Genomic DNA, 25,986 nt, shown 5'->3' with positions numbered 1-25,986 from the left:
ATGGCTCTATATCCTGTGACATATGTTAAATCATAATAAGCATCAATAACATGCTGTGACATATATGTTAAATCATAATAAACATCCATAAAATGCCTTGTGATTTGGATTCAATCAGTCACGCTGATAAAAAATGAATTTTGGGCAGCCGTGGTTAGGGCTTCGGGCTTGTAACCGAAGGGTTGGTGGTTCGATCCCCGACCAGTAGGAAAAATGTGGACGGGGGAAGTGGTTGAGCACTGCTCCACTCCAATGCCCACATCCACGGCTGAAGTGCCCTTGAGCAAGGCACCTAACCCCTCACTGCTCCCTGAGTGCCACTGTAGCAGGCAGCTCACTGCTCCGGGTTAGTGTGTGCTTCACCTCACTGTGTGTTCACTGTGTGCTTTGTGTGTTTCAAACAGAACACAAACCAAATTTCCTTCACGGGATCAAAAGAGTGTGTATACATATATGTATTTATACATACACATTTGATTGATTTATGGTAAAATATGTAACTATTAGTTTTTTTCTCTCCTTTTCAACCAAGTAAAATCCATATTTGTCGGCCATTTTGAAAAATGTCGGTCTTGGCGCCCAGGGGCCAAATCCGAGGTGCCTATAATTCTAAATCTGATCAGACCCCCTTTGTGAGTTTCTCTACCAAATTTGATTGTTATCTTAAAATGATAATTTGTTGTGAAAAAATTTGAGCTAAACCGCTCCACTAAAATTACATTGTTCTGACATTGTTTTAGGATTATCTGTGGCATGCCTGTTGTGTGTTTCTGGGAAAACAATAATGTTATAGGGATCAAAGGACAAATCCTTTTTCTCACTGAGTTCTCATTGAGCAAGGCAATTATTAACACAGCAGGTTATCTTGAGTCAATATACAGTTGTTCACTCATCCACACCCTTCTGTCCTCAGCCATGAGGGGAAAGCAGAGTGGAGCCACACCCAGCAGTTACTTCTGCAGCAGCAGGCCCACAGAGCTCATAAATCGCTGGGCACATGCTAAGCACAGCACCTGAGCAGTGACCGCTTACACAATGGCCCCACTGAGCCAGAGCCACAACATGCTGACGCTAGTGTCGCTCGCTCTGGGCTTGTGTCAGTTCGTCGGCATCTCAGCCTTTAACTTGGACACGGATGGCGCACTGAGGAAAGACGGGGAGGCGGAGAGTCTGTTTGGTTTCTCTCTGGCCATGCATCACCAGAAACAAATGGGGGAGCGTAAAGTGTGAGTGCTTGAAGCCTGGTCTCTCTGTACTCTACTCTGTTTGTGTTGGCCTCTCCCTGCACACGGATAGGGCAGCAGGACATCACCGTAACCATAACATTGCATACCTGCTGTTGTAAACTCGTCTCTGGTGAATATGCTATTGGTTTATGTGGCAAGGCTGTAGGCTTAGATGGTGTTTTTTTGCATTGTCAAAACTAATATTGATATTTTGATCAAATTGAGATTTTTTTTTTTATTAGAATTAGGAGAAATGTATTAAATGGATACATATCTAGGAGAAATGTATGAAATGGATACATATCTAGTAATGACCATTGTGTTTCATAATGCAGATTGCTAGTAGGTGCTCCTCATGCCAAAGCCTTGGGGAAGCAGAGGGCAAATGTAACAGGAGGACTGTATGGCTGTGGTTTCACAACTGAACCCAATGACTGTCACCACATCCAGTTTGACACAACAGGTTTGTGTCCACTCCTCCCAATATTTAGCAATCTAACAAAGGCTTTTCACAAAGCAGCAAAAAGGTATATGTGTTGTATGTTTACACCTTCTAGACCACTCAGGTCTCAGGTGAAAAACCTGTTAGTAAAACCTACTGTCATCTCTGGAACCAACGTTCGGATGACATCGAAAAGGCCCCAACTAGCCAGTTTTAAATCTAGACTTAAGACCAAACTGTTCTCAGATGCCTTCTGCTAGCTGCACTGAGTTGCCAATGTAAATATTTTTCTTTTGAATAATTCTTTATTTTTTAATTATTTTACCTTATATGTTTTGTGTTTTCTTTTTAATCATGATTTTTACCGTTTGAACTATTCTTTGACTATTGCCTTTCTATGGTTTTATTTGCTATTACTGTTTTGTTTATGTAAAGCACATTGAATGTACTGTAGTCTAGCGTTGGTAGGCGGGCTTGACATAATTATAATATATATATATATATATATATATATATATATATATATAATAATAACGATTGATGGCAGAGTTGCAACGGTTCGGCGTGAATTCCCTGCTACTTGAAAACAAAGAAGATGGATGTTGCTGTTGCCGAACAGCGTGACATGAGTTAAGCTTTTTTTAATTTGGCAAAAGTTTGAACTAGCCAACTAGCTCCGCTGGTGGGAAAACGTGGAACTCATGAGTTGTAAGCGCTATCCTATTGCGTGCAGAGGGAATTTGAAAGACAACCGATTATCTCGGACTGAGGTCTGCGAATGGTGAGTCCCCAGACCCTACATCTTGATGTGGTCTGGCTCATCAGGCTACATTGAATGACCTCTGAGTATAAATATAAATAAACTTGACTTGATTTGACTTAATCTACAATGTGAATAGATTAAGGTAATCTACAATGTGAATAAAAAACAAGACGAATGCATGTGTGATGAATGGCCACTGTGCTGGTGTGTGAAAGTGGAGTTGCAGGTCTGTACATGTTCTGCTGTTTCTCTAGAAACTGCGGAGGACCACAAAGAGAACCAGTGGATGGGAGTGAGAGTTCGGAGCCAGGGCCCTGGGGGAAAGGTTGTGGTAAGGTCGTTAAATTGTCTGAACACTTGCACTGAAATGTTTGTTGTGGCTTTGAAATGCATACTGTATGTATTGAATGAACTTACAATATTTATTTGGTAATCATAACTCAAACATATTACACTTACCTGGGGGTTGGGGAATAAAATGGTACTTTTTCCTTCTGATGTGTTGAAAAAATGAGGATGTGGTAATCAAGGTCAGAGGTCACCTTCCTCTTTCTCTTTCTCTCTCTCTCTCTTTCTCTTTCTCAGGTGTGTGCCCACCGCTACCAGAGAGGGAAGTCGGAGGAGTCTCGGGTGATGCCTGGGCGCTGCATAGTCCTGGAGCAGGACCTGCAGGAGCAAGTAGAGGAGCGAGACCCGTTCTGTGCTGAGGGAGGCCGTCTGGCAAGGCCGGGGGGAAGGACCAAGGAATTCTTTGGCTACTGCCAACAGGGAGTCTCTCCTGCCTTCACCAGTGACAAGAAGCACATCCTATATGGAGCCCCAGGGGGCTACGACTGGAAGGGTAAGTTGTGGTGAAGGTGTCTGTATATGTTTATTTATTAGTATAATTATGAGTATAATTATACTCATATACACACACACACACACACACACACACACACTCTCTCTCTCTCTCTCTCTCTCTCTCACACACACACACACACTCTCTCTCTCTCTCTCTCTCACATACATACACACAAACACACACCCATATACACATACACTTACACATATACTATATATTTATACAGTATACTGTATATCTGTAATAACTTTACGCCCATTCTTTTACATGAAAATGTCCTTTTTTGTTCAGGCATGAGTCATTCTGAGGTTTACTACATAAGATCCACTTTAGTGGTTGATGAAAGTACATTCTAGAAATCCCTCCCTCTATAAACCCCCATTTTGTGACACTGCAGGTATCGTGCGTCTAGAGCCGATAGACTGGGATGTGGATTATCCTAAATTACTGGAAACCGGGGATGAGGGAGAGAACAACCCCATGCTCATTCCTGTCAACATCAGCAGTTATTTAGGTACACGTGACTCCCACTCTTTAATAATTTTACTGTTAATTTAGCTGTGTTAATAACCAGATACCACCATATATTTTTTACAGAGCTCTTGTATGTAATGTGGGTCGTAAAAAAGTTTTGTGTTCTAACAAGACCACACTGATGATTGTAGATTTTAATTAATCGTTTTAATGATTTTTTGGGGTGTGTTAAAAGATATGTTTTTTTTCCAAAATGTTATATTACACTAACCACATACCAGATGCTTTTAACGTGTTTGTGTGTGTCATGTCCATGCAGGATTCTCCATAGGCTCCAGCACCAGCCTGACCAATAAAGGGGAGCTGATCATCGTGACTGGAGCCCCCAGAGCTGGACACAGTGGCGAGGTATGCGCGCCACTCATAAATGTATATCCGTACAGAGGATGTATGCACACCACTCATAAATGTATATCCGTACATAGGATGTATGCGCGCCACTCATACATGTATATCCATACAGAGGAGCCTTTCCGGGGCCCTCAAATATCTGTAAGTCTCTATGTGTGAATCTCATGCATCTCTACTGTCTGACACTCTGGTCTACCCAAGGCTGGGATCCCTGAACCTTACACCCAAACTTTCTTAGGCCTCTCTCTGTAAATAGTAGTAAGTGACTTAGAATGAACTGCTAAACAGACAGCTGCTTGAATAGATAACTTAAAAAGAGATGAGTGTGTGCAGCTACCCTGTCCTTATTCATGATAACCTCCTGGCCAGCACCTCACTTGGGCTTGCATTCCTCCTCCTCGAATATTCAATGTATGTAAAATTCACACATGAATGCAACTGTAAAGGTAAATGTACCTGTCGGTGTGTGTAGGTGCTACTGCTCCGGAGTGAAGATGGAACAAAAGGTCTGGGTCTGGCACACCGTCTCACTGAGCCTGGGCTGGCCTCGTCCTTTGGCTATGACCTCGCAGTGGTGGACCTCAACGCAGATGGGTGAGCTGCTGTTTAGAACAGAGGTCGGCATGATTTTTTGACACAAAGTGCAGGTTTGAAACATTCATGTTAATTAGCCTGCCATAATGTTTGTTCTGGCAGAGGTTTTTTTTGTTGTTGTTTGTTTTCTGCAGCATAGGGCATCTCTCAGTTATAAAAGCCCAGCCTCTCAGTGGGAAACGCCCAGCCTCTCAGGGGCAAACACCCAGCCTCTCAGGGGTAAAAAATGCCCTAAGTGTGGGGAAATAGTGGTGGAGAAGCGTATTATGCTTGACCTGGATCACAGGGAGATACATACAGTGACAACTATGACAGTTAGATGGCCCCTATACTGTATCACCAATATTCATTTATGAAGTAAAACTGAATGGGCCTTATGATAGTCTGGTTGGTGTTAGTGCAGTATCAAGCCCATATCTACTGTTAATACTAAATTAGTTTACGTTCTTTATTTTGCCACAACTTCAGAATAGCATCTTTGTTATTTATCCAGAAGTACCATATAATTATACAGTATCTTTGATGAAGGTGGGATGACCTGGTGGTGGGCGCTCCCCAGTACTTTAAAAAAGATGGAGATGTGGGAGGTGCCGTCTACGTCTACATCAATCGAGCCGGAGGCAGAGACTGGAACAATCTTGAGCCTGTCTGTCTCCAAGGAAAAAAGGACTCCATGTTCGGGCTGGCAGTTGGAAGCATCGGTGATGTCAATCAAGACAGATTCCAAGGTCAGCTGAAAAGCCCTCTCTGGTGTCTTTTGTGAATGCAATCAAGCACAAGAAAAGAGCTTTTATCCCCATGTTCTGTCTAGGAGGAGATGACCACAAAACACTACAAAGGCAAACTGGAATGCTTGTCTTTCTTTTAACCTATATTTTGCTATCACAGACAGGCAGCCCTAGAGATGTATAAAGCACACATCATGAATTTAGCCATTTGTGTACACTAGTATTCCTTTTTCCATGAGCAAACTATCAAATATAGCCTTATAGTATAAAGTAGTATCAACATAAACATTGATTCTTTTGTTTTGTTCTGTTTTGGGCAAAGACATTAAGCTTCAGCCAGAAGTCCTTCTGTGTGTGGAGTCCATGTTTTTTTTTTTTTTGACAGAGATGTTCATTAACTTTCATAACAGATATTGCAATAGGAGCACCGTATGAGGGACCCGGACATGTCTACATTCACCATGGCTCTGCGGAGGGAATTCTAAAGACACCCGCACAGGCCAGTAAACACATTCTACAGAACACACCATGCCATACTGTCAGCCAACCGTCTACTTGTACAATATTTTCAGAGATGTTGTGTTTACAAAAATACAAAAGAAAGAGAAGTTTGTACTGAATTAATGTATATTTGTTGAACATTTCAGATAATAAAAGGCGAAGGTGGTGTAAAGTTATTTGGATATTCCTTAGCGGGGAACATGGACGTAGATGAGAATGGATATCCAGATGTAGCTGTGGGGACTCTCTCAGATTCTGTATTTGTTTACAGGTAATATTTTGCAGACATCCCAACCTGCAAAAAGTAATTTCAGGGAGATATCACGAAGCCCCCCCCCCCAAAAAAAAAATAAAATAAATAAATAAATAAATAAATAATAATAATAATAATAAATAAATAATATAATGTCTAGTCAGTACACCAATGTAGATTTTGGTAGTTTCTTCTTTTCATGTACATGAATTGACACTAGTTAAACTCACTTCAACATGTTTTTTGCTATCATTTAACCCGCCATGGGCAATGCTAAAGGCACTGTTACAAACAGTGCAGCGTGCAAGACTAGGCCTGTCATTATTTTTTACTCTTATGATTATGAGACAAGGGTACACTTTGAAATGGGTCTTACATTTTCCTTTTTTGGGGGCACTGACTCTGCCATGAAGCTCCTGTTCCTAGATACACTGAACTGATTAAGTTTGGGAGAAAATAGATAAAAAGCCTATACACTGAAAACTGATTGGTTTATTTAGCGAAACAGGCTAATCAGGATGCTCTCTGTCTTGGATGCGCTCAGGCACACACGCACCACCCCTCTCTCTCCCCCGTCTTGTGCGCGCTACACTCAGATGCACACGCGATTTCAAGTCTCGGTCTGGCGTGTGAGCTCTTGATCTAGATTCCGGAGATTTTATCTAATTTGCGGGCGTCAGGGAGGCGCTATCAATATGCGGGAGACTCCCGGAACGTCCGGGAGACTTGGGACGTCTGTATGTTGTGATGCTGTTTATATGTGTTTTCTATACCAGGGCACATGTGATTCTGAATTATCTTATTTCCCCAGGGCAAAACCAGTCATAAATATTGAGAAGACCTTGAAGATAACCCCTGATAAAATCGATGTAAAAAATTACAATTGTGATCTGCGTCAATGGTTAGTTTTACTGGAACACAAACAAATACATAAAATTCCTCCCAAGTATCTAAAAAACTGGTTGTGAAGGTCTTTTTTTTTCCAATTATTCAGCTCAATTACTGTCCAGTCCTGTTTTAGTTTCACCACACATCCAGCCACCTACAAGCCAGACATAAGTAAGTATACAAGGAACAGCACATTAGTCCAGTCCAGCATCATAAGCTGTCAATCACAAAACAATATTACTTCAGAGGATTGGTCACTTGAAGACTTTTCCTGACCAAACATATTATTTCCTGACATTACAATGGTATTCAGTGGCAGAGATCCACATAAACCACAGTGATATGAGGCAGTCTACATGCCACCCTAATGTCCTGCAGCCAGTGGACTCTACCTGATGTGCCACGGTGGATAGGCCAAGCCTGATATGCCATGGCTGATGTACTGTGTCAGCATCTGGTGGTGCTCTGCCAATCCTGACATCTTCATTTACCCCATGCAGATATCCGCTACATGCTGGAAATAGACAGTCAGAGGAGGGAGTGGAATCTGCCATCTCGGGTCGCCTTCAAAGATCCATCCCAAGCAGAGGTTAGAAGTAACAAAGTACAAATACTCAATACTCGCCGCCATCTTGTGAGAACAAGTACATCTTGTACAACATGTACAAGTCGATTCCTTCAAGTAGCATTTTCAGATATCTGTACTTGAGTACCATTTTTTCTGACCACATTTTACTTTCATTCCTCAATATCAATTCCAATTTCAGCCTAAATGGATGGGACGATAGTGCCACAAAAGGGAGTAGCTACTAGCTAGCCTTTGCGACACATGCAGGGGTGCTACAGAGTGGAACGCCAAAAAAAAATAAATAATGGTTCCATGATAACAGAAAACTTTTTTGTCAAATCTAATGCTTTATCAGGACATGTTAAAGATGAGAAAACATCTTATTTTTTGTTGTTTGTCATTTACTTGGCCTATTCTGCAAGCAACCTTACCCCAATCAGAATGTTTGTTTCTTTGCAACTTCATACTTGGTTTGGCACAAGGCATCAAGCAGGTAATTTCAGGTGCAGTGAAATAGTTATAGAGTTAAATTAGAATATTTCTAGTATTGGAATAAGGCCAGAAACACAGTAAACTAGTCCTTCTTTGTGTACATATCAGAACCTGTACTTTGTCACCCTTACTTGAGTGAAGAAGCTGAATCAGTACATGCGTTTACCAGAATCTTTCCGTCTACTTGAGTATGAAAAAATTTATTTTTGCCATCTCTGGTCTCAGGGCACTCTTAGGCTCCGGGGTCCAAATAAGGAGTGTGTAAGCACAGAGCTCCGACTAAAGGTATGGGGTCCTCTGTCTCTTTTGGTTGAATTCAACAGCCCTTTTTATCAGTATATTTCATATTTGATAAGGCTTTTCTATTTGATTATATATTTGAAAAAATGTATATTTATTGTTTTGTGGTCTGAGAGTTTTTAGATATTATTTGAATGAGTATTCAACACATTTAAGTATATGCAATTCATTGGGCATTGTACAGAGTGTACACAAAGATCCTTGATTACTAGCTCCGCTTTAACCCTCTCTGGTGTACATTACTGTAGAATGCACCGTACTGTACAGAACACACTGTATGAAGTAACAGGGCGGGTTTTTAACAGAGCCGACCTCTCTTCCCAGACGGACATCCAGGACAAGGTGAGGGCGATCCCCATTAGTGTGTCTTCATCCCTCCTGGGTGCCATGTCCAGCCACCGGTCAGCACTCAGTTCGCTGCCTGAGCTGAAACCTGTCACCTCACCACAGAACAAACGCACAGCTGAGGTGTGTGGTGTGTGAGTTGGCGTGTTTACACGTGTGGGTGTGTGTCTGTGTCTGTGTGTGTATGAGAGAGAGACACACACACAGACAGAGAGAGAGAGAGAGATTGTGTGTATGACTGTGTGTATATGCTATTGATATCAGGGTTTGCCATTGTGAATAATTAGGAGTGGTTCTCTATGATATTGTGGAAGAGGGTAAGCATTACAGAGACAGACAGCTTGGAGAAAGAGGTCACCCCAACATATTAACATGAGGAGGTTCCACAGCTTCATTTAAAAAATAAAACATGACCTGCTTCTGGACTTGCTCTGATTGGATTTACACAGTACATCTGTAAAGCTTATGAGTCCACTCACAGAAGTCCTCCATGTTTGTTTTTACAGTTCAAATTTGTAAATCTTGGATGTGGGAACGACAACATCTGTAGAAGTAACCTGGATCTACAGTATCAATTTGTATCCAGAAATAAAGATACAGACCTCTTCACACCATTGAGAAGGTAGTCTGAAATTCTTCTTTTTTTAGATAAGTAACATATTGTAAAAAAAAATGTGGTGGAGTGTCATTCTATTTGATGTTTTGAAATACAGTGAGAATGGCACAGCAGTGATTTCTGCCAGTGACAAAAAGATTGATCTGAAGATAACGGTGACAAATAAAGGAGGAGAGAACGCCTACGACACTCAGCTGGTTGCCACCATCCCAGGCCCAATCTTTTACATGTCCTACTTTTCCAAGGAGAAATCTGTGAGTCAGCATACAGGGCATTTCCTGTGTGTCATATCCGCTCTGAATATCTGAATAGGCTCATTCGACTTCATGCAGCCAGCGCTTTGCAGATTTGGCTGAACGTGATGCACAAACATGCAGTGTGTTATAATATGTCTCTATCTTTCTCTCTGCCTCCTTCTTTTGGTATATCTTTACTTTCTCTTTTTCTTGCTCTCCTTCTCTCTTCTTTATTTCTACACTGGGGCTATGTGCAGGTGTACTGCACTGCTAATGCCAATGGCACCCTGGTGACATGTCGCTTAGGAGACCCTTTACCCAGAGATGGAGAGGTGAGCCAGTTTAAATGATTAGGTATGTGAACACAAACTCAGCTGTTTCACATCATTAATACTTGGGAGCTTCTAAATAATATTGTGGTTTGTTTTTCAGGTTGATTTGTACATTACACTGACTACAATGAATATCACCTTGAGCACTTCAGATGTCAATGTTACCCTTCAACTGCAAACGTGAGCTTAACTCTGGGGGAACCATTTCATTCTGGACAGTAGGCCTTTGCGTTGTCAATGTGTACAGATTCTGCTGAATTCTGTTTGCATAAAGTTTGGTTGAGGAGACATTTAATTTCACCCCAAATGTTCTTCCCATTTGAGTAATCTCAGACTTTATGACTGGCTTCAACTTGGGTTGAATGTTTGCTCATGAGACTGATAGTGTCCTGTAACCTGATAGTGAGTCATTTCTTTTAACAAAGTTCACCTTTGGCCACAGGACCAGCTCTCAGAATATATCAGCAGTGGCCACCAGAGGCAGAATCATCTTTGATCTTAACCTGCTGGTGTATAGGTGAGCATGTTATCAATACTTCATTATTACGTATTCATGTATTCCTGTATGGACAGTATATCAGTTGTGCATGCCTTAAACCACAGCATGATTGCCTATGCTATCAGAAACCCATGTTTGCCATATCTGAATTATTCCTGAAAAATAAACATACATGTAAGTTCACTAGAAGTAAATCAACAGTCTTCTTTCTTGAGCAGAGTAGCATGGTTTATGGGTCTTGATGTAGGTTTAAATACATGGTATTTCTACATGATAGATTATTCACTAGCTGCACATCCGTGCACTTTCATGCAATTGTGCATTGAATCTCTCTACACGTGTAAACATCATGGAAATGTTGTGTTAACATGAATTCTGGGGTTGCCAGTCATGTAAGCCCATCCCAGGTGTCAGTAGTTGGAGAGAAGGCGAACGTGGACAGTGAAATGACATCAGAGCAAGACATTGGTAGTCTGGTCGAATACAACTTTACGGTACGTGAAAATTCCTATCAATTCATTTTCAAATCTAGTTTATTTAGATATACTACACCATGTACTGTTGTAATGTGCAAGCCTGTGACAGTGCACAATCTAACACGTTTGATTTCTAGATCAGCAATCTGGGACTACCTCTGACATCATTAGCCACAGTGTCACTGGACATTCATTGGCCCAAACTAAATAAAAATGGGAAATGGCTCCTGTATTTGGTGCAGATCGAGGGGAAAGATGGTCAAAAAATGTCCTGCTCTCCCACACAGGAAATCAGTCCTCTCCAACACATCAAGGTAATCAGGCCATTGACTCCCAGTGGTAGTATGTCATTTTAGTATCTAAAGTTTCCCTTGGGATGAATTCTTTCTATCTTTCTATCTATCTATCTATCTATCTAGTAGTATAGTGGCTAAGGAGCTGGGGTAGCATGCAGTAGCCTGAAAACTTGTGGGTTCAATTCCCAATTTCCACCGCTGTGCCTTTGAGCAAGGCACTTAACCCCAAATTGTAAATGTCCTGATTATTTAACTGTTCTAAGGAGTAGAGACAGTCCAATTCATTGACTTCAACTAATTCTGAGTAGGTGTGAAGCTAAAGTGTTTGTGCATATTTCTACACCAGTTTTACGGAAATGTGCATTTGCAACTCCTCTCCAGGCTCAAGGCACGTCCAGAGGCAAGCGACAGGCTGAGGAGTCGGATCTGGAGGCCCTGAGCACTGACGGAATATTATCCATATTTGGAAGAAAAAGGAAATACAAAACATTGGTAATGAAATCCTTTGATAATGTGATTGGTGTGTTTGTGTGTGTGTGTGTGTGTGCACGTGTGTTGAGTGTGTGTGAGTGGGTGTGGTAAGCAACGTAATTTACCTTACAACAGAACATAATGAAAACAATGTTAAACTTATAAACAAAGAAATACGTACATATCCTTTCTTACTTCTCAGGTTTGTGGTGGAGAAGCACAATGCGTCACTATAAAGTGTCCCCTACTTGGCCTGGAAGATAAAGCAGTGGTCCATCTCAGATCTCGTTTGTGGAACAGCACATTTCTTGAGGTATGTGGGTTTAGAAGGCACAGCATGATAAGTAGCAATCTGTGCATCATTCATGAAAACCCCAGACACAGATGGTACCCAACAGACACCTAGCTTTGAAACCTCATGTAGGCTACTTGAAATCCTTTCAACTACACAATACAATGTACAAAGTGTCTGCAAGTGTCTCTGTCTGCCCTGCCAGGAGTACGAGTCCTTGAACTACCTGGACATTGTGTTCAATGCCTCGCTCAGCATCCATTCAGCTCCAAAAAATATCGGCCTCAGGAGCCCTCCTACTCAGGTAAAGTATGTTCCCACTTGGGCTTAGTCCAATGCAGGTGCACACACACATAGACACTTCATGATCAATACCAGGCTCCTTTAATAGCATCAATTAAAATGATGAAGGATACTGTCTAATTCACATCGCATAAAATCCTAAAAAAAAAAAAACAGAATCACAAAAACAAATACGATATTACTAGTCAATATACTATAGATCTAATGAAATACTTAAAAAAAAAAAAACATTTGTAGTTTAACAGCTTCAATTCAACTTTTAAAATTAATAGTAACACCACAGATTTTGTTATTGTTGCCATCATTAATGTTTTGTATAATTATAGATATTGCTCTAGTTGGATAGTCTTCCAGTAATTTAACCATCAGAACAAGATACTAACAACACCAAGATTATGGGTGTGACGAGTGAACGCCCAAGCTGCATACCTGTACCTGCAAATGGCTTTGGGATAAAAGCATCCAATAGATATACTAGATGTACTAGCACAGCAGTGTGGTGGAGTTATTGGGGTCAGTCTTGCTGAGGCCTGGTTTGTGCGCCCCCTGCAGGTGAAGCTGACGGTGTTCCCTGAGCGGAAGTCGTTGCTGCACCGCAGGGTGCCCTGGTGGGTGATCGTGTTATCCCTCCTGCTGGCCCTGGTCCTATTGGCTCTCCTGGGCTTCCTGCTGTGGAAGGTAGTGCTGCTGTATGAAATGTTAATGTGCTCCTGCACACCTGTCAGAGTTAATATTCAAATGAACCATCAGGCCAAGAATGTTGGTGTACATCTGATAGCAACACTTTTATATTCATCTAAAGTTAATCATTACACAGGCAGCTAGAAGTGAGCTTTGAGCCATATGGAAATGGCAAGTGTTTTTTATCGGAAGAAACACAGTATTGTAAAAATTAAAAAATTCTTGCATATGATATGCAATAGCATAATCCAGACATTACATGGTCTTGTTTCACATACCATAACCTTACCTATGCATATGCATCAGTGCATGCATGCTTGGGTCTGGGTTTATGAAAATATGTGCATACATAGAGTTTGATCATGTTCATCCCCTTTCCTCTAGCGTGGCTGCTTCAGTCGTCCGATGTGTGGCAGAAACAAGAGAGAATATCACGTTGTCTCAGAACATCCCTCTGGAAAGCACTGAATGCATTACGACGGTCACCATTGGCTTTACTTACAGCTTTACTTGAGCACAGGTTGTGTTCAAATCGTAGCACCTTCTAGATGTATGGGAATGGCCTTGTTACACACTGGGAGCTGGCTAGCATTCCTGACCAGAGAGACAAATCTGTGGTTCTACAGTACAAAGACTTCTGAGTTGATACCTGTTTCAACATTACATACTTTTTCTATGCATTTTTTTGTATTTTTTAAATTTCCTGATTGGTTTCCTACAAAAAAAAAAAAAAACATTTATAGATCAAACAAGCATTTTATTCATTGGTTTCACATACACAATGTGTTCCTGACAGTTAGGAATACGGGTTAAAAACATTTACATCACAGTGGAACATTCAAACAAAAGGTCATGTTGACTTGTGCCATCACTGTACAATTACCTAACAATGGTATCAATGATTGTATCATGGAGTTTACAAATTGGTCATTTTGATTGGACCAAACTCTTTTCAACTTGTGCTTTCCTCAAAACGACAATTGTGTGTGTTTTTTTTATTTAGTTATCATTTCTAAAGTGGTATGGACATTATGGACTACGTGACATAAAGAGTACCAGAACAATCTACTGTACATTGGTGTAGTCAGTCACCTTACTGTATGAGTTTTGTTTTGTGGTATTGTCATATGCAATAGGCAGAAACAGCCCATCTCAAGGATTGAACAGTTGATTTAGTATTACTACACCACCAAACTAATGTAATGACAGACAGACAGACAGACACACACACACACGCACGCACACATGCGCGTGCACACACACCATCCATAGCACACAAATAATGATATGCAAACATTAGTAAAAATAAGGTGTGTGCTTCAACATTCAGAAGGCTTTTGTTTTTCTTCTCCCTTTGCTTCCATTTGTTTCACATCTAACTTGTTTAATCCTTTCATTCACACTTCATGTGTTCTGTTTGTACATTTCCTCTCCTCCCACTCTTTTTGCCATACTTCTTGTTTCTCTCTCTCTCATCAAGGCCAATACACAGTCCATCTGTATGTTTCCCTCTCTCTCTCCGTCTCCATCTGTTTTGCCATCACAAACTAACACGGTCTCTTTTTTCATTTGCCTTTCATCACTGGACTATTTATCAGTGGAACCCATGCACTGTGCATCCTTCCACAGGACTAAGGTCTTCTTTCCCATTTTCTGTCATTTCATCAAGGTCATCTCGCCTTTTTCACTCAGACAGAAAGCCCTACAGTCTTGACAATGCTGCCATTCAACACAAAAACCTTTCATCAGACCAGCAGCGATTCCATTAAAAAAAAAAAGAAAAAACCTACAGTACATCATTAAACTAAGAGTACCAAAATGGACCTCGCTTCACTCCAAGTTAAAAAGGTAAAAGTAAATCCAACAAACTGGACTCCTCTAAAAAAAGGCTACACGTTTATGGAATAACAAGAAGTAAACTGAATTCACACTCCTCTGGTTTCAACATTCAGCAGTTACATCTGCAAATTTAACATTCATAAGTACTTTAAAATAAATAATAAATAAATACATAAATAAAGGCATACACTAAACATGTAGCCTAGACCCAAACATTAGAAACCCTTACAAATCTATCACAATAAGACACCAATAAGAATGCCTGTGCCATGTTGGCGAACAATGCCAGGCTTTCATGGATGCTTACTTCCAAGGAGACTTTGTGCACATCCCAGGTGCTGAACAAAAAAAGGTCAAGGATTTCATGGATGCCCTCAGCACTGCTCAGGGCCACTGTGTGCACAGGGGATCACATATCTAAATTCCCATCACCAGTCTGAAAAATAGACATGGGATGCACTTTTCATTGTTAAAAAAATGTTTTGTTCTATGTGTATGGTCTTCTGAATTTCACACACTCTTAGTTTCCTAATGGTGAACATGGCATTTTGTCCTTTACAGAGTCTGACTGTTTTTGTGTTTTGTTTTGATATATGAAAAACTGCTCATTGTGAGTGATGCACAACACATCATTTGTAACGTCAGTACTCTCATTGATTTATGAGAAAGGTGCTTGGCTTAGATCAGGTAGAAAGGACAACCCCGACCCATTGATTCAACTAAAGAGATTGTTACATTAAAAAGATGCTATTTAGCTCAGTGATTTACAAACTGCATAGAGTTCAAAAGTAAGACTAACATGATGCGGTTGGACTGCTAATTCTGAGTTTGCTAATTCTCAATGATGGTTCAATAATTGTAATTTAAAAATGATTAATGCGTGTGTGTACGTGGATATTTACACAAACATGTACATACTGAAATCCTGACTTTTTTATGAATAATGACTAGGAGAGATACTGCTTGAGAGTTTTCATATTTGAAATGATTAAACCATTAGCTGCCCAAGTTTACAGTCACCTCTGATGCTAGTGGGATTATTTAACCTTGACCTTCACCTCATTTGTGCTATTGTTGTATCTTAATAATATTAGGGTGATATTTCTGATTGGGAATTTTTGCAATACCTATTAAAAAATCAGCTGGTGGTTCACTGAGACATTTTGCATCATCTATTGGGCTGATGTGCTTTAGAAAGACAATGGCACAATGTTTTCACTATGACATTCTTTTCTCCCCCTGTATCCTCTGTCCAAATCTGTACTACAGCCTACAGCCATAGCAGGTTACCTCCACAAGGGGGCGAGAGAGAGCACCAGTGACAGACTGACGAGGGGGGCGTGAGAGGCTGTGAGTGAAGGCGTGGCAGCTGACTTCCCCCGGCCCTGGTTGGCCCGGTTCCACTTGGTTCCGGTCCGGTCACGCGGGCGGGTGGGTCGGCTAGGGTTGCTAGGGTTCCGTGGTACCTTGCTGTAGGGCGGGGAGTAGGGGCCATAGCCCGGCCAATCATCGCTGTACCTCTCTCCTCCATCCCCGCCCCCTGAGCCACTACTGTCCTCACCCTCGGCTGCAGGGACAGGAAAACAGGCGAGGGTGACTCGTGTTCGTTTTTGTAAGGTTCAATACAGTCATTTCTTGTATAGACCCTTTCAACAATAAAAACAAAAACAATGCTTGAACGTTCTATTTGGGCCCCAATCTACTTCCTCTGCATTAAGATAACATATGGAATGTTAAAACGGAAGTCTTGTGGGGCCAACTATGATGCTGATAATGGAACTCTCTTGAAAGGGTCTATATAAGCCGCATTGTGTATAAGCTGCAGGACAGTGTTTTATGCAAGTAAAAAAAAAAAAAACTAAAACATATTAATACCATATTAACTGCCCCCGTGTATTAACCTCATAGCTGAAGAAATTTAGCAAAATCAATGTATAAGCCACGGCTAATAGTTGGGAAATAAAACATCTTAAAACCTCTTTTTAAAGAGATCATGATTGAACTCTACTGGTAAAATGTAAATAGTAAACGGCATATCAAGAGTCAGTGCACTCTATACTTTTGGTTGCAGTATTTATGACTATGCAGACTCACTGTCCATGAGAACACATTAAAAGAATATAGCAGGCTATCCATAACTTGGACTATCTAACTGAAATCATACAAATGTGACTGTATCTATTCAGTACCAGCATAAGAGGATATGCATATATTCTAGCATAGTGAAAGACCAGAATGATTTAGGATATTAATTACAGGTCGGGTCAAACTCACTGTCCACAAAGTCTGTGTCCTGTCCTGCCTGGGCGTGCCTCAGGCGGTTGGTGGCTACACGCAGCTCCATAATAAGCTGGCGGGTGCGGATGTCCGGCCGGGCGATGTCCACCTCCACCTCGGGGTTGTTGATTTGACTGACCAGACCGTCTCCAGTCACATCCGGCAAATACCTGACACACACACACACAACATAATAATATAGTTAGACCATGATGGTGGATGCAGATGGCATTGTCTCAGTTCCCTACGGTATGGCTGAAAATGTAGCTTCACACATCAGTGTTTACTGACGCATTAAAGAAACATTGCATGGATATACAAACATGCTGATTTATTTCCTAAAAGTGCTAACAGTTCAAAACACCAGAAAAATATGACCAAATACACTTATATGTAATCACAATAGAATAGAATATTGTATAATACTCACCGTCCTCGAGTTTGTCCGTTCCAACATCGGTCCTCGTTGGTAACGTCCGCGGCTATTTTGTCATCATTGCAGACAGTATGCGGCAGGGACACCCAGAAGCCCTTCATGGGGCGCAAGCGCTCCTTCAGATCGGACACCTGGACATGGCCCACACACACACTTGTCAAAAAACACTAGAGATGGCTACAGAACGTACATGTTTACACATCAACAACCAAAGTAACAGTGTGGAGGTTTGCAGGGTTTTTTTGCGTTTTCAAATTAATACATTTTGTGTCATCCTAACAGTATAAAATAAGTTACAAAGTTATCCAGCTGTTCTTGGTGCCAAATTTGCAGTGGTTTGTGCAAGGAAAGCTGTTTGTTCTTAGCTAGTAAGTTTTAGACAAAAACTCCCTATGGGCCTCTTAAAATGTGATACTTTATCAGTTGCCATTTAAACCTTTTTCTGTTGCCATTTCAAAGTTTTACAATCACCAGTCCTTCCACTCTATTTCTCCCCCTGTAGCTCTCATATCTTTACCAGGCGGTCCAGGTTGGTTCCGGCAGCAGTGGTGGGTCTCTCCTCAGGGCTGTAGTTCCGGAATGGTTTCCTGTTTCCACGCGGTTCCTTAGGGGAGCGCTTGGACCTGCTCGGTGCAGGCCTGGGATGGCCACAGCCCTGGAACACCTGTGGTTAAAATAATAATAAAAAACATACTTCACCGAAGAGTGACTGCAAGCATGTTCATATGGGTTTAGTGAGCCAAGACACAATGCAACACAACATATCATAACAGACCACAGCAAAAGAGAACGCCTTGATAAAGGAAAGATAAAAATAAGTAGACAAAAAGACAGAAGAATGAGATTGTGAGAGCAGGGAAGAAAATACTTGTCTGAAGATCTGAGAGATCAGAGCGTCCTAGCTGTTTAAAATACTGTGCCCGTCATTTAGCTTAAGCTAATTAAAATGGCTCATGAATGAGTAAGTGTACTTAATTAGCATCAGCCTGCTGTAAAAATCAGGGAAAAGTAATGAACATCTAGGATCATTAAAGGATGTGACCACTAGAGTGCGCTATAGAAGGGAACTTGTTTTACACTGGTGTCAGTGTTTCATTTTGGTGTCCCACTGTCTTGGGTCAACACAGACCCCATTTCAAAAAACATTCCAAAAATATTTTTATTAAGTTTAATGCCTTGTGCATTCAGTGCTGATATGGAATGTCATGGGACATTATGCCCAATAATTTGTGTCCTTAACAGGATTTTAGCATTGCTATCTTAAAGGCCCCATTTGCTGTGCCTGTGTGTAGCCTTGCCTTGGTGGAGATGGTGACACTGTTCTCCTGCATGTGCATGATCCCCTCCGACACCTTGACAGCAATGGAGTCAGCAGCCAGCTCCATGTTGAAGGGACCTCCCAGCTTATCAGCTACCACCACCAGTGCATCTGACATGGGGAGAGCAACGGCAGATGGGGGAGAGGGGATGTGGGGGTGGTGAGGGAGAGATATGGGTGGGTGGTGGTGGGGGGGGGGGGGATAGGAAAAGAGATAGGAGTTGAGGGAGAAAGTGAGACAGGCAGACAGACAGATTACGAGATAGGCAGAGGAAAGATAAAGATAAGCAGGCAGATAGACAGAAGAATGAGATTGTGAGAGCAGGGAAGAAACAGGCAGAGATAAGGAATTTAGAATGTGGCAGAATTCTGATAATGATTTGAACTCTGATAATGATTCTGTGTTATTTATGCTCCACCACTATTGTTTATGGAATTAATACCATAATTCATGATTGCATTATTCCAAATCTGCTAAATTGGAGACCCCTCCCACTTTTTCTCTTACCAATGAAATTGTTCCATTCCGAGTCCAAGTCTGCCTGATTGGCCAGGCAACCCTTCATCACGTTAAGGCACAGTGAGTGGCAGGGCTTGACCGTGGGTATCCCTCGACAGAGTGGGCAGTACCACTGGCGCATCAGGGCACGGACACACTCAGATCCAACATTCAGCTAGAGAAACAGAGAGGGAGAGAGAGAGAGAAAGAAAGAAAGAAAAAGAAACAGGGTAAGACAGACACAAAAACGAGAGAGCAAAAAAGAAAAAGAGAGGGACAGGGGAAGAGAGAGAGAGACAGAAATGAAAGAGTGCAAGGTAGTGAAGAAAAGAGAGAAAGTGAGAGATAGGGGGATGATTCATGCTTGTCACGCAGATGAGGTGCCACTGTGTACTCCTCAACCATCATAAATACTTTAACAAGGAAAGACACTACAAACCTTTACTGCTTTGCTCACAATGTCACGACCAGTGGCAAGGCCTTGGACAAGCTCTCTGGCTGCTATGAAAGCCCTGGACACCTACAGACAGAATGAAAGAAAGAAAGAAAGGAAGAAAGAAATCAAGGAAGAGGGAGGGCGAGAGAAAAAGAGGGGGCGAGAGAAAGAGAGAGAGATGAAAGAGGGAGTTCTTGTTACCAAGGTAAAGCACTGCAACGTGATGTTGTGCAGCACATCTCTGTCTGAAAGGGAACAGGCTGAATGTGTATCATCATTCGTTTATTATGCAGCCTGACACCCCTGAGTCACCCGCTAAGGCGTTTCTGCTGGAAGATTATCACTCAGCTGTCAACACAAATATTCACTCGTCTTGGGGATGACATGCCCTCAAAGTCAGTAAATCTGAAGGTAATCCATTAGAGATTAATTTCATTGTGATGCGTGCACATTTGGGTATTGAGGATAAGCTCTACATTGGTTTAAACATTCATTTCATTTCATTCCTCATGAGAGAAAGCATCATTCTAGAATACCTGTATGCGGAGCTTACGAGGCACATCTCCAAAAGGCTGAAGCTGTTCTGCATGTTTGCTGACACACTCCAAGTAGTCCTCACTGAACTGGTACTGGGGATTGACCAGGGAGAACATTCGCTCAACTAGCCGAGACCAGAACTCAGCCATAACCTCTCCTAGGCTCACAGTGCCCCCTGCAAGCAAGACCAAACGCATCAACATCCATGGAAAACCAACGGGAGATGTGCAAAAAGGCAATCTGATATTGTTCATATTGCACTGTTACCCACAATGAGTAACAGCACTAATTATGTTAGCATAGTTGTGCATAACATAAGAATGTATGACTGGGGATTTTACCACATGATCGTGGAGACATTAACTCCTTGCTTTTATTGTTAGGCTGGTGATACAAGGATATATAATCAGTATTGTGCTCACCGGAGTAATAACGACGGAGTTCAACAAACAGGTTCTGGAAGACATGTGAATTCTGGGTGTAAATACGACCATAGGTCTTGGTGAACATCTGATTCATGGACTTCTCTGCCAGGTCCGTAAGCTCTCTGAAAAACTCTGGAATTTGAGGACACACCAACATATTAATATATTATACTGCTTGATGTATAACTGATAACAAGCTTATATCATCAGAATGATCCCTAAGAATGAGACCTCAGTCAACAACATAACTATATTGACTGCGAGCCTGAATTTAGATTATTAGATTAGATTCAACTTTATTGTCATTGTGCAGAGTAAAAGTACATAGAAAACGAAATGCAGTTAATGCTCATGCTCCTGCTGGTGATTTAAGTTTGATGTCAGTCAGTTACTTTGTTAAGCCGTGGTCTCTTGAGCTCTCCTTACCATCAAACTTGCGGTGCCTCTGAGTGAAGGAGGTGAGGAGGAACTGGCTGCTGTCGTCGATGGCGGACAGGAAGTCGCTCTCGCTCTGGCCTGCCAGCGTTTCCTCCATCAGGGTGGAGCAGCAGGTGTAGTCCTGTGGGCAGAGCCTCAGGTGTTCACCTGAACCAATTAGAGAAGAGACGGGTTAAAGCAGGGGTGTCAAAGATATGGCCCAGGGGCCAGATCCAGCAGATATTCACATCCAGTTGTCTTTGATAATGTGTAATAAACAATATCCCTATTATATGATACATTGATTAAACCTATAGCACTAAAACCATCATCTGGAAGGAAGATGCAGATAACAAACTGACATAGAAGGTAGGGTACTTCAAAAAAGAAAGAACAGTATATGACAGCAGTACATGATTTGCACTTGTTTGCTCATAGTGGGTTTAGCAAAGGAGTATATCATCAAACAACAACTTGATACCCATGCGGAAAAATGATAGGGATGCCCCCTTTGAGATCTCAGTCCAACAAATCGGACCCACTGCCTAATATGAGTCTGAAATGCCTGGGTTACAGACAGGCCAATCACAAATGGACAAACTGGCTGGAAAAGGTTAGAATTGCGAGTTGTTTAGTTCAGGTTAGATCAGAAACAAACACTTGAAACATGTATAGAAGAAATACCAAAAGGCCTACTTCTAATAAATGTATAGGTAAATCCTCAAAAATAAACATAAAATAATAAAAATATACATCCTTGGTCCCAATAGTTTGCAAGTGGGATATAAGTGTGTTGATGTGTTAGCTAGTGTGTGAGCATGAGTGTCATTGCAATGTGGCAGCCCAGCAGCCAAATTCCCCAAACACACTCCCAACTGTACCTAATTAACCAGTTGGGCCGAGCAGATGTTGAAACACATTTTCCAGCACTCAACTTTGTCACATTCGGCTGGCTCTGTGAGTACAGGCTCATCCACTGAGGACCAACAGAGCAGCTGTTTGATCAAAATCTCTGGGTCATTTCAATCGGTGTTTTAAAAACCCAGCCGTGAGTGACACCTCAGGGAAAAGGCCCCTCTGGGGCTTGAATGAGGTGCAATTAGTTTGAATTACGTTCCTATTATGTTTTTTTATGGTTTTGTGGAGAATATGTTGGAGTCAATCCAAAATGACAACATGCCAGCTTTCTGTGAGCCGATATCATTTGTCTTTTTGTATAGGATGCATTCTCTTCTGAGACACAATGGGATAACCTAGGTTTTCTATGACAATGTCTTGGCAGAGTTAATGTTACTATATTAAACTAGCCTAAACCATACATAATGACCATGCACTGGCTGAATCATGCCAGTCTTTTCCTCCTTTTGTTCAGTCCTCCTCATCCCTCTCTTCCATGTTCCATCTATAAACTCTCTCTCTCTCTCTCTCTCATCATCCTTTTCTCTGAGCCATCTGCTCCCCTGGCCCACGGGACCCCGTGCCAAGACTCAGATGGAGATAACAATACACACACACACACACACAAACACACACACACACACACACACACACACACACACACACACACTGCTCTGGGTTGCGTACTGCATTTGCTGATTATTTATATAACCACACAGCATGGCTTCCACTTTAACACAGACATTCCAAAATACAGCCATTGTTACCTACTGTATGGGCCTACACACACACACCCTATCAGTTCTCTATCCTTCTGTCTGTCTCTTCCTGTCTGTTATCCTCTCCTCCTAATATGTAGGCCTAGACAGACCACACACACACACCTACACACACTTATGGTCAAATTATCCTTCCTAATGGCCACTGTCTGTCACAAACCTGACCTAATATAATTATAGGCTTTCCTTTGTACAGACATGAAAAATTCGGCGAGAAATTGACAGACAAGAATAAATTGATAGAGCCCTCAATGCGATGGCAGGCGAGGCTGCCATTAAGGGGTAACCTAATTATGGGTGAGGCTGGCTGCCCGATATTAGATGGAATGAATGAAGCTTTCAATGTTACGACTGAACAACACAGACATGTCAACTTCTTTATGGCCTCTTTTGTGATTCTAAGCACAAATTCGTTTCACAGTACACATCGACTTGAAGTAGCCTGTTGTGAAGAAAAGTTATTTATAACTCTTACGCTGTATACTGGGACAACCTACAAGCATAAGCATATAATCATGCTGTGAGTAACACATTGCAACAGTCTCCACGACTCCTGAGTTTTCCCATGTGGCTGGCGAGAGTCTTACCAGATATCTGTGTCAGCGGGGCAGTGCTGAGGCTGTAACCCTTCTCTCCATACACCTGTCGTGTCTCGGTGCAACTCCGACCCGCCATGGCAGAACCCCAACTCCATGCCAGGACAGTCAACACGCACAGCGCCACCGGCGAACATCGTTTCAGTGAAAACTGATAAACCATCTTAGCTTGAACACATTTAAAGGTGCCCAGTGACTACACCCACGCCCCAGTAGCCTACCGTTAGCCTGAAACCGTCAAGACGGATACTTAGGACAAAATCAATTCCAAGAAATACGTCCGAACAAGAAACGGAACAATGACTGGCGAGCGTGGTTGTTTTAACGTAGCGATTCGATATATCCAGTGAGGTGGACTAGACCTTCCATTTGTTTTAACAAATTAAGTCATTCTTGTCAGCACCATTTCATAGCCTTGCCAATACACCATTTAATTGACAAAGATTTCGGCAAAATTGTCCTTGAGTGGGCTACTCCAACAAGCCTTTTGTTGAGAAGTATTTTTCTTTGTCCTATGCCGCGAGTGTATGTAACAGACTTCACTTGCGCTAGCCGTCAGCAGCCATCCCTTGCTTTTCGATCTATGTCAGAACAATGAGACTCGCAGCCAGAGGACCGAGCTGGAGACAACGGGGAGGTGTGTGGAGGGCGTTGCGGGGAGGGAGGAGGGGAAGACAAGCACAGGGCTGGGGTGGGGGCGCATCAGACAGGATAGCCCATCCTCCAAAACCCAAAATGAGTAGACCGGCAATTTGGCTTCCCCCGTATAATTAGGCAGTATACCCGAAGGATAGGCTCCATCCCATCCAAGGTGGAGTACAATTATTCTTTCCCTTTTAGAACACCAATGTTTTGTAAGGAGTGTGTGAAAAAGAACAAAATGCAAAGTGACGATTTGCTGGTTAAAATTCATGCTGACGGTGTGATTACCTTTCAAGAATTATTCATGGTTTCATTTGCATTAATAGATTGGCATAGCCAGCTATACTAGCCAACTTTTTTTTTTTTTTTTTTTTTCAAAATCCCTAACCACTCCCAGTCCCCACAGGGAGCTGGCTAGTCTGTGAACCAAATATGTCTGGCCCTAAGAAATAATATAGACATATTTCTCCCTTTTTTCTGTTTGTTTATTATGATGGCCAATGACCATTGCATGTCCCTAGCTCAGTAAAGGAGGCCAGCAATTAGCCTTTCAACTCTGTCCCTGATCTGTGCTCTGTAAACTCTCTCTCTCTTTCTCTCTCTCTGTGTGAGTGAAACAGATGTTATATTCACCAGCTGCCTCCCTGATCTTGATTGAAATGCACACTATTATTGATCTAGCTGAGGAAGAGGTACCAACTGTGTGTGTGTGTGTTTGTGTGTGTTTGTGTGTGTGTGTGCATGCAGATCCAAACTTCATTCAAATCAGATCATTAACAGAAAAGATAATCTTAGAGATTGTAATAATTGCTACTCAGAGGAGACTTGCCCTACAAACATCGGCAGTTGGGTAGCATGGCAGTTTAATAGGCTGTAAAATGGTAAAATTAAAAGAGCAGGACTCCACACTCTCAAAACCATTTTAAGTGACATGATAAAAAGGAGGGGGAATTTACAGGACAATACATGAATGATCACTAATCAGAAATCAACGTTACAGGTAAAGATGGGCTTATAGCCAATCAGAATACAGGCCACCTCAAGCTTGGAATGTTCTTCCCGCCCTTGATTGCCTGAGCATAACCTGAGGTAAACAGAGTCAGGGAGAGGGTAACGATCTTGTGTACCTCGAATTGAACAGTGTGCATCTAGCCAGACCAAGCTAACTATATTTGTCAATCTGAAACAAGTGTTCAGCCAGCTACCGCGTTCATCATTCAACACAGGTAAATTAATGAAGCCATTTCAAACTTAAGGTCTGACGTTAAAACTGCAAGACACGTACTGGTAAGTTGGTGATCAAGGAAAGGCTGTAATGTTGGTTACATGACAGAAAAAATACCCTGGCTAGCCAGCCAGACAGCTAACTTTAGTTCCAAATCTTGCTTGAGGTAACTTAAACGTCTCCACTAACTAACCATTTTGCTTAGCAAGCCAGTGAAGCAAACCAACCAGTTGTTTTTCGTTTTAAAATAAGGTCAAGTAAGCTGGTTAAATACACATCAGTAACTTTGTTGACATTAAATCGAGACATTGGCTAAATGTGCAGGATCTGGAGTAATTAAACGTTAACAGGCTGCCTTGTGCATATTCGTTTTTTTAGTTACTCTGTTGGTTTCAATTAAACTGGTTGTATAACGTTAGTTAGTGGATGTAATGTTAACGTTAACGTTACTGTTAACAGCAGCAAACAACAAAATATAATGGCTAACATAATGTAGTGCTAGCACATTAACGGCAGCACATTGCTAACGTTATAACATAATGTTTACCAACGTTAGATACAACTAACGTTACTGAGGTAAAATAGGAAACTTTCTTCTGAGATTTGAGAAATGAAGTCAGGTACCTCATAAA

At 41.7% G+C, this 25,986-nt stretch overlaps 2 protein-coding genes across 2 annotated transcripts; one reads left to right on the top strand and one right to left on the bottom strand.

The window, feature by feature from the left end:
* The first annotated feature begins 1,035 nt into the window (after nt 1–1,035).
* On the top strand, nt 1,036–14,666 carry LOC143125273 (integrin alpha-6-like). The gene is made up of 25 exons (XM_076286610.1): nt 1,036–1,226; nt 1,562–1,689; nt 2,686–2,762; nt 3,017–3,272; nt 3,673–3,789; nt 4,069–4,157; nt 4,633–4,754; nt 5,283–5,482; nt 5,893–5,981; nt 6,130–6,254; nt 7,048–7,137; nt 7,231–7,295; nt 7,625–7,713; nt 9,336–9,451; nt 9,543–9,699; nt 9,939–10,013; nt 10,114–10,193; nt 10,456–10,530; nt 10,901–11,006; nt 11,126–11,302; nt 11,666–11,776; nt 11,958–12,068; nt 12,253–12,351; nt 12,903–13,028; nt 14,661–14,666. Exons 1-25 carry the CDS (start codon nt 1,036–1,038, stop codon nt 14,664–14,666), a joined length of 2,877 nt encoding a protein of 958 aa, XP_076142725.1.
* Nucleotides 14,667–16,156: 1,490 nt separating this feature from the next.
* gpc2 (glypican 2) lies at nt 16,157–25,650 on the bottom strand. Its single transcript, XM_076288177.1, has 12 exons — nt 25,628–25,650; nt 23,479–23,609; nt 21,225–21,383; nt 20,796–20,930; nt 20,373–20,548; nt 19,840–19,920; nt 19,410–19,575; nt 18,882–19,012; nt 18,101–18,247; nt 17,578–17,714; nt 17,145–17,317; nt 16,157–16,437 (listed from the first exon to the last, which is right to left on the bottom strand). Exons 1-12 carry the CDS (start codon nt 25,648–25,650, stop codon nt 16,157–16,159), a joined length of 1,740 nt encoding a protein of 579 aa, XP_076144292.1.
* Nucleotides 25,651–25,986: the final 336 nt, after the last annotated feature.

This window comes from Alosa pseudoharengus, unplaced genomic scaffold, assembly GCF_046254945.1.
Source record: "Alosa pseudoharengus isolate Yale_2024_CS ecotype anadromous, Long Island Sound unplaced genomic scaffold, YU_APseudo_1.1 YU_APseudo_1.1_scf_16, whole genome shotgun sequence".
In the NCBI taxonomy this organism is placed as follows: Eukaryota; Metazoa; Chordata; class Actinopteri; order Clupeiformes; family Clupeidae; genus Alosa; species Alosa pseudoharengus.
Note: the sequence above shows the minus strand (reverse complement) of the source record. Positions and strands in the feature narration are given on the sequence as shown.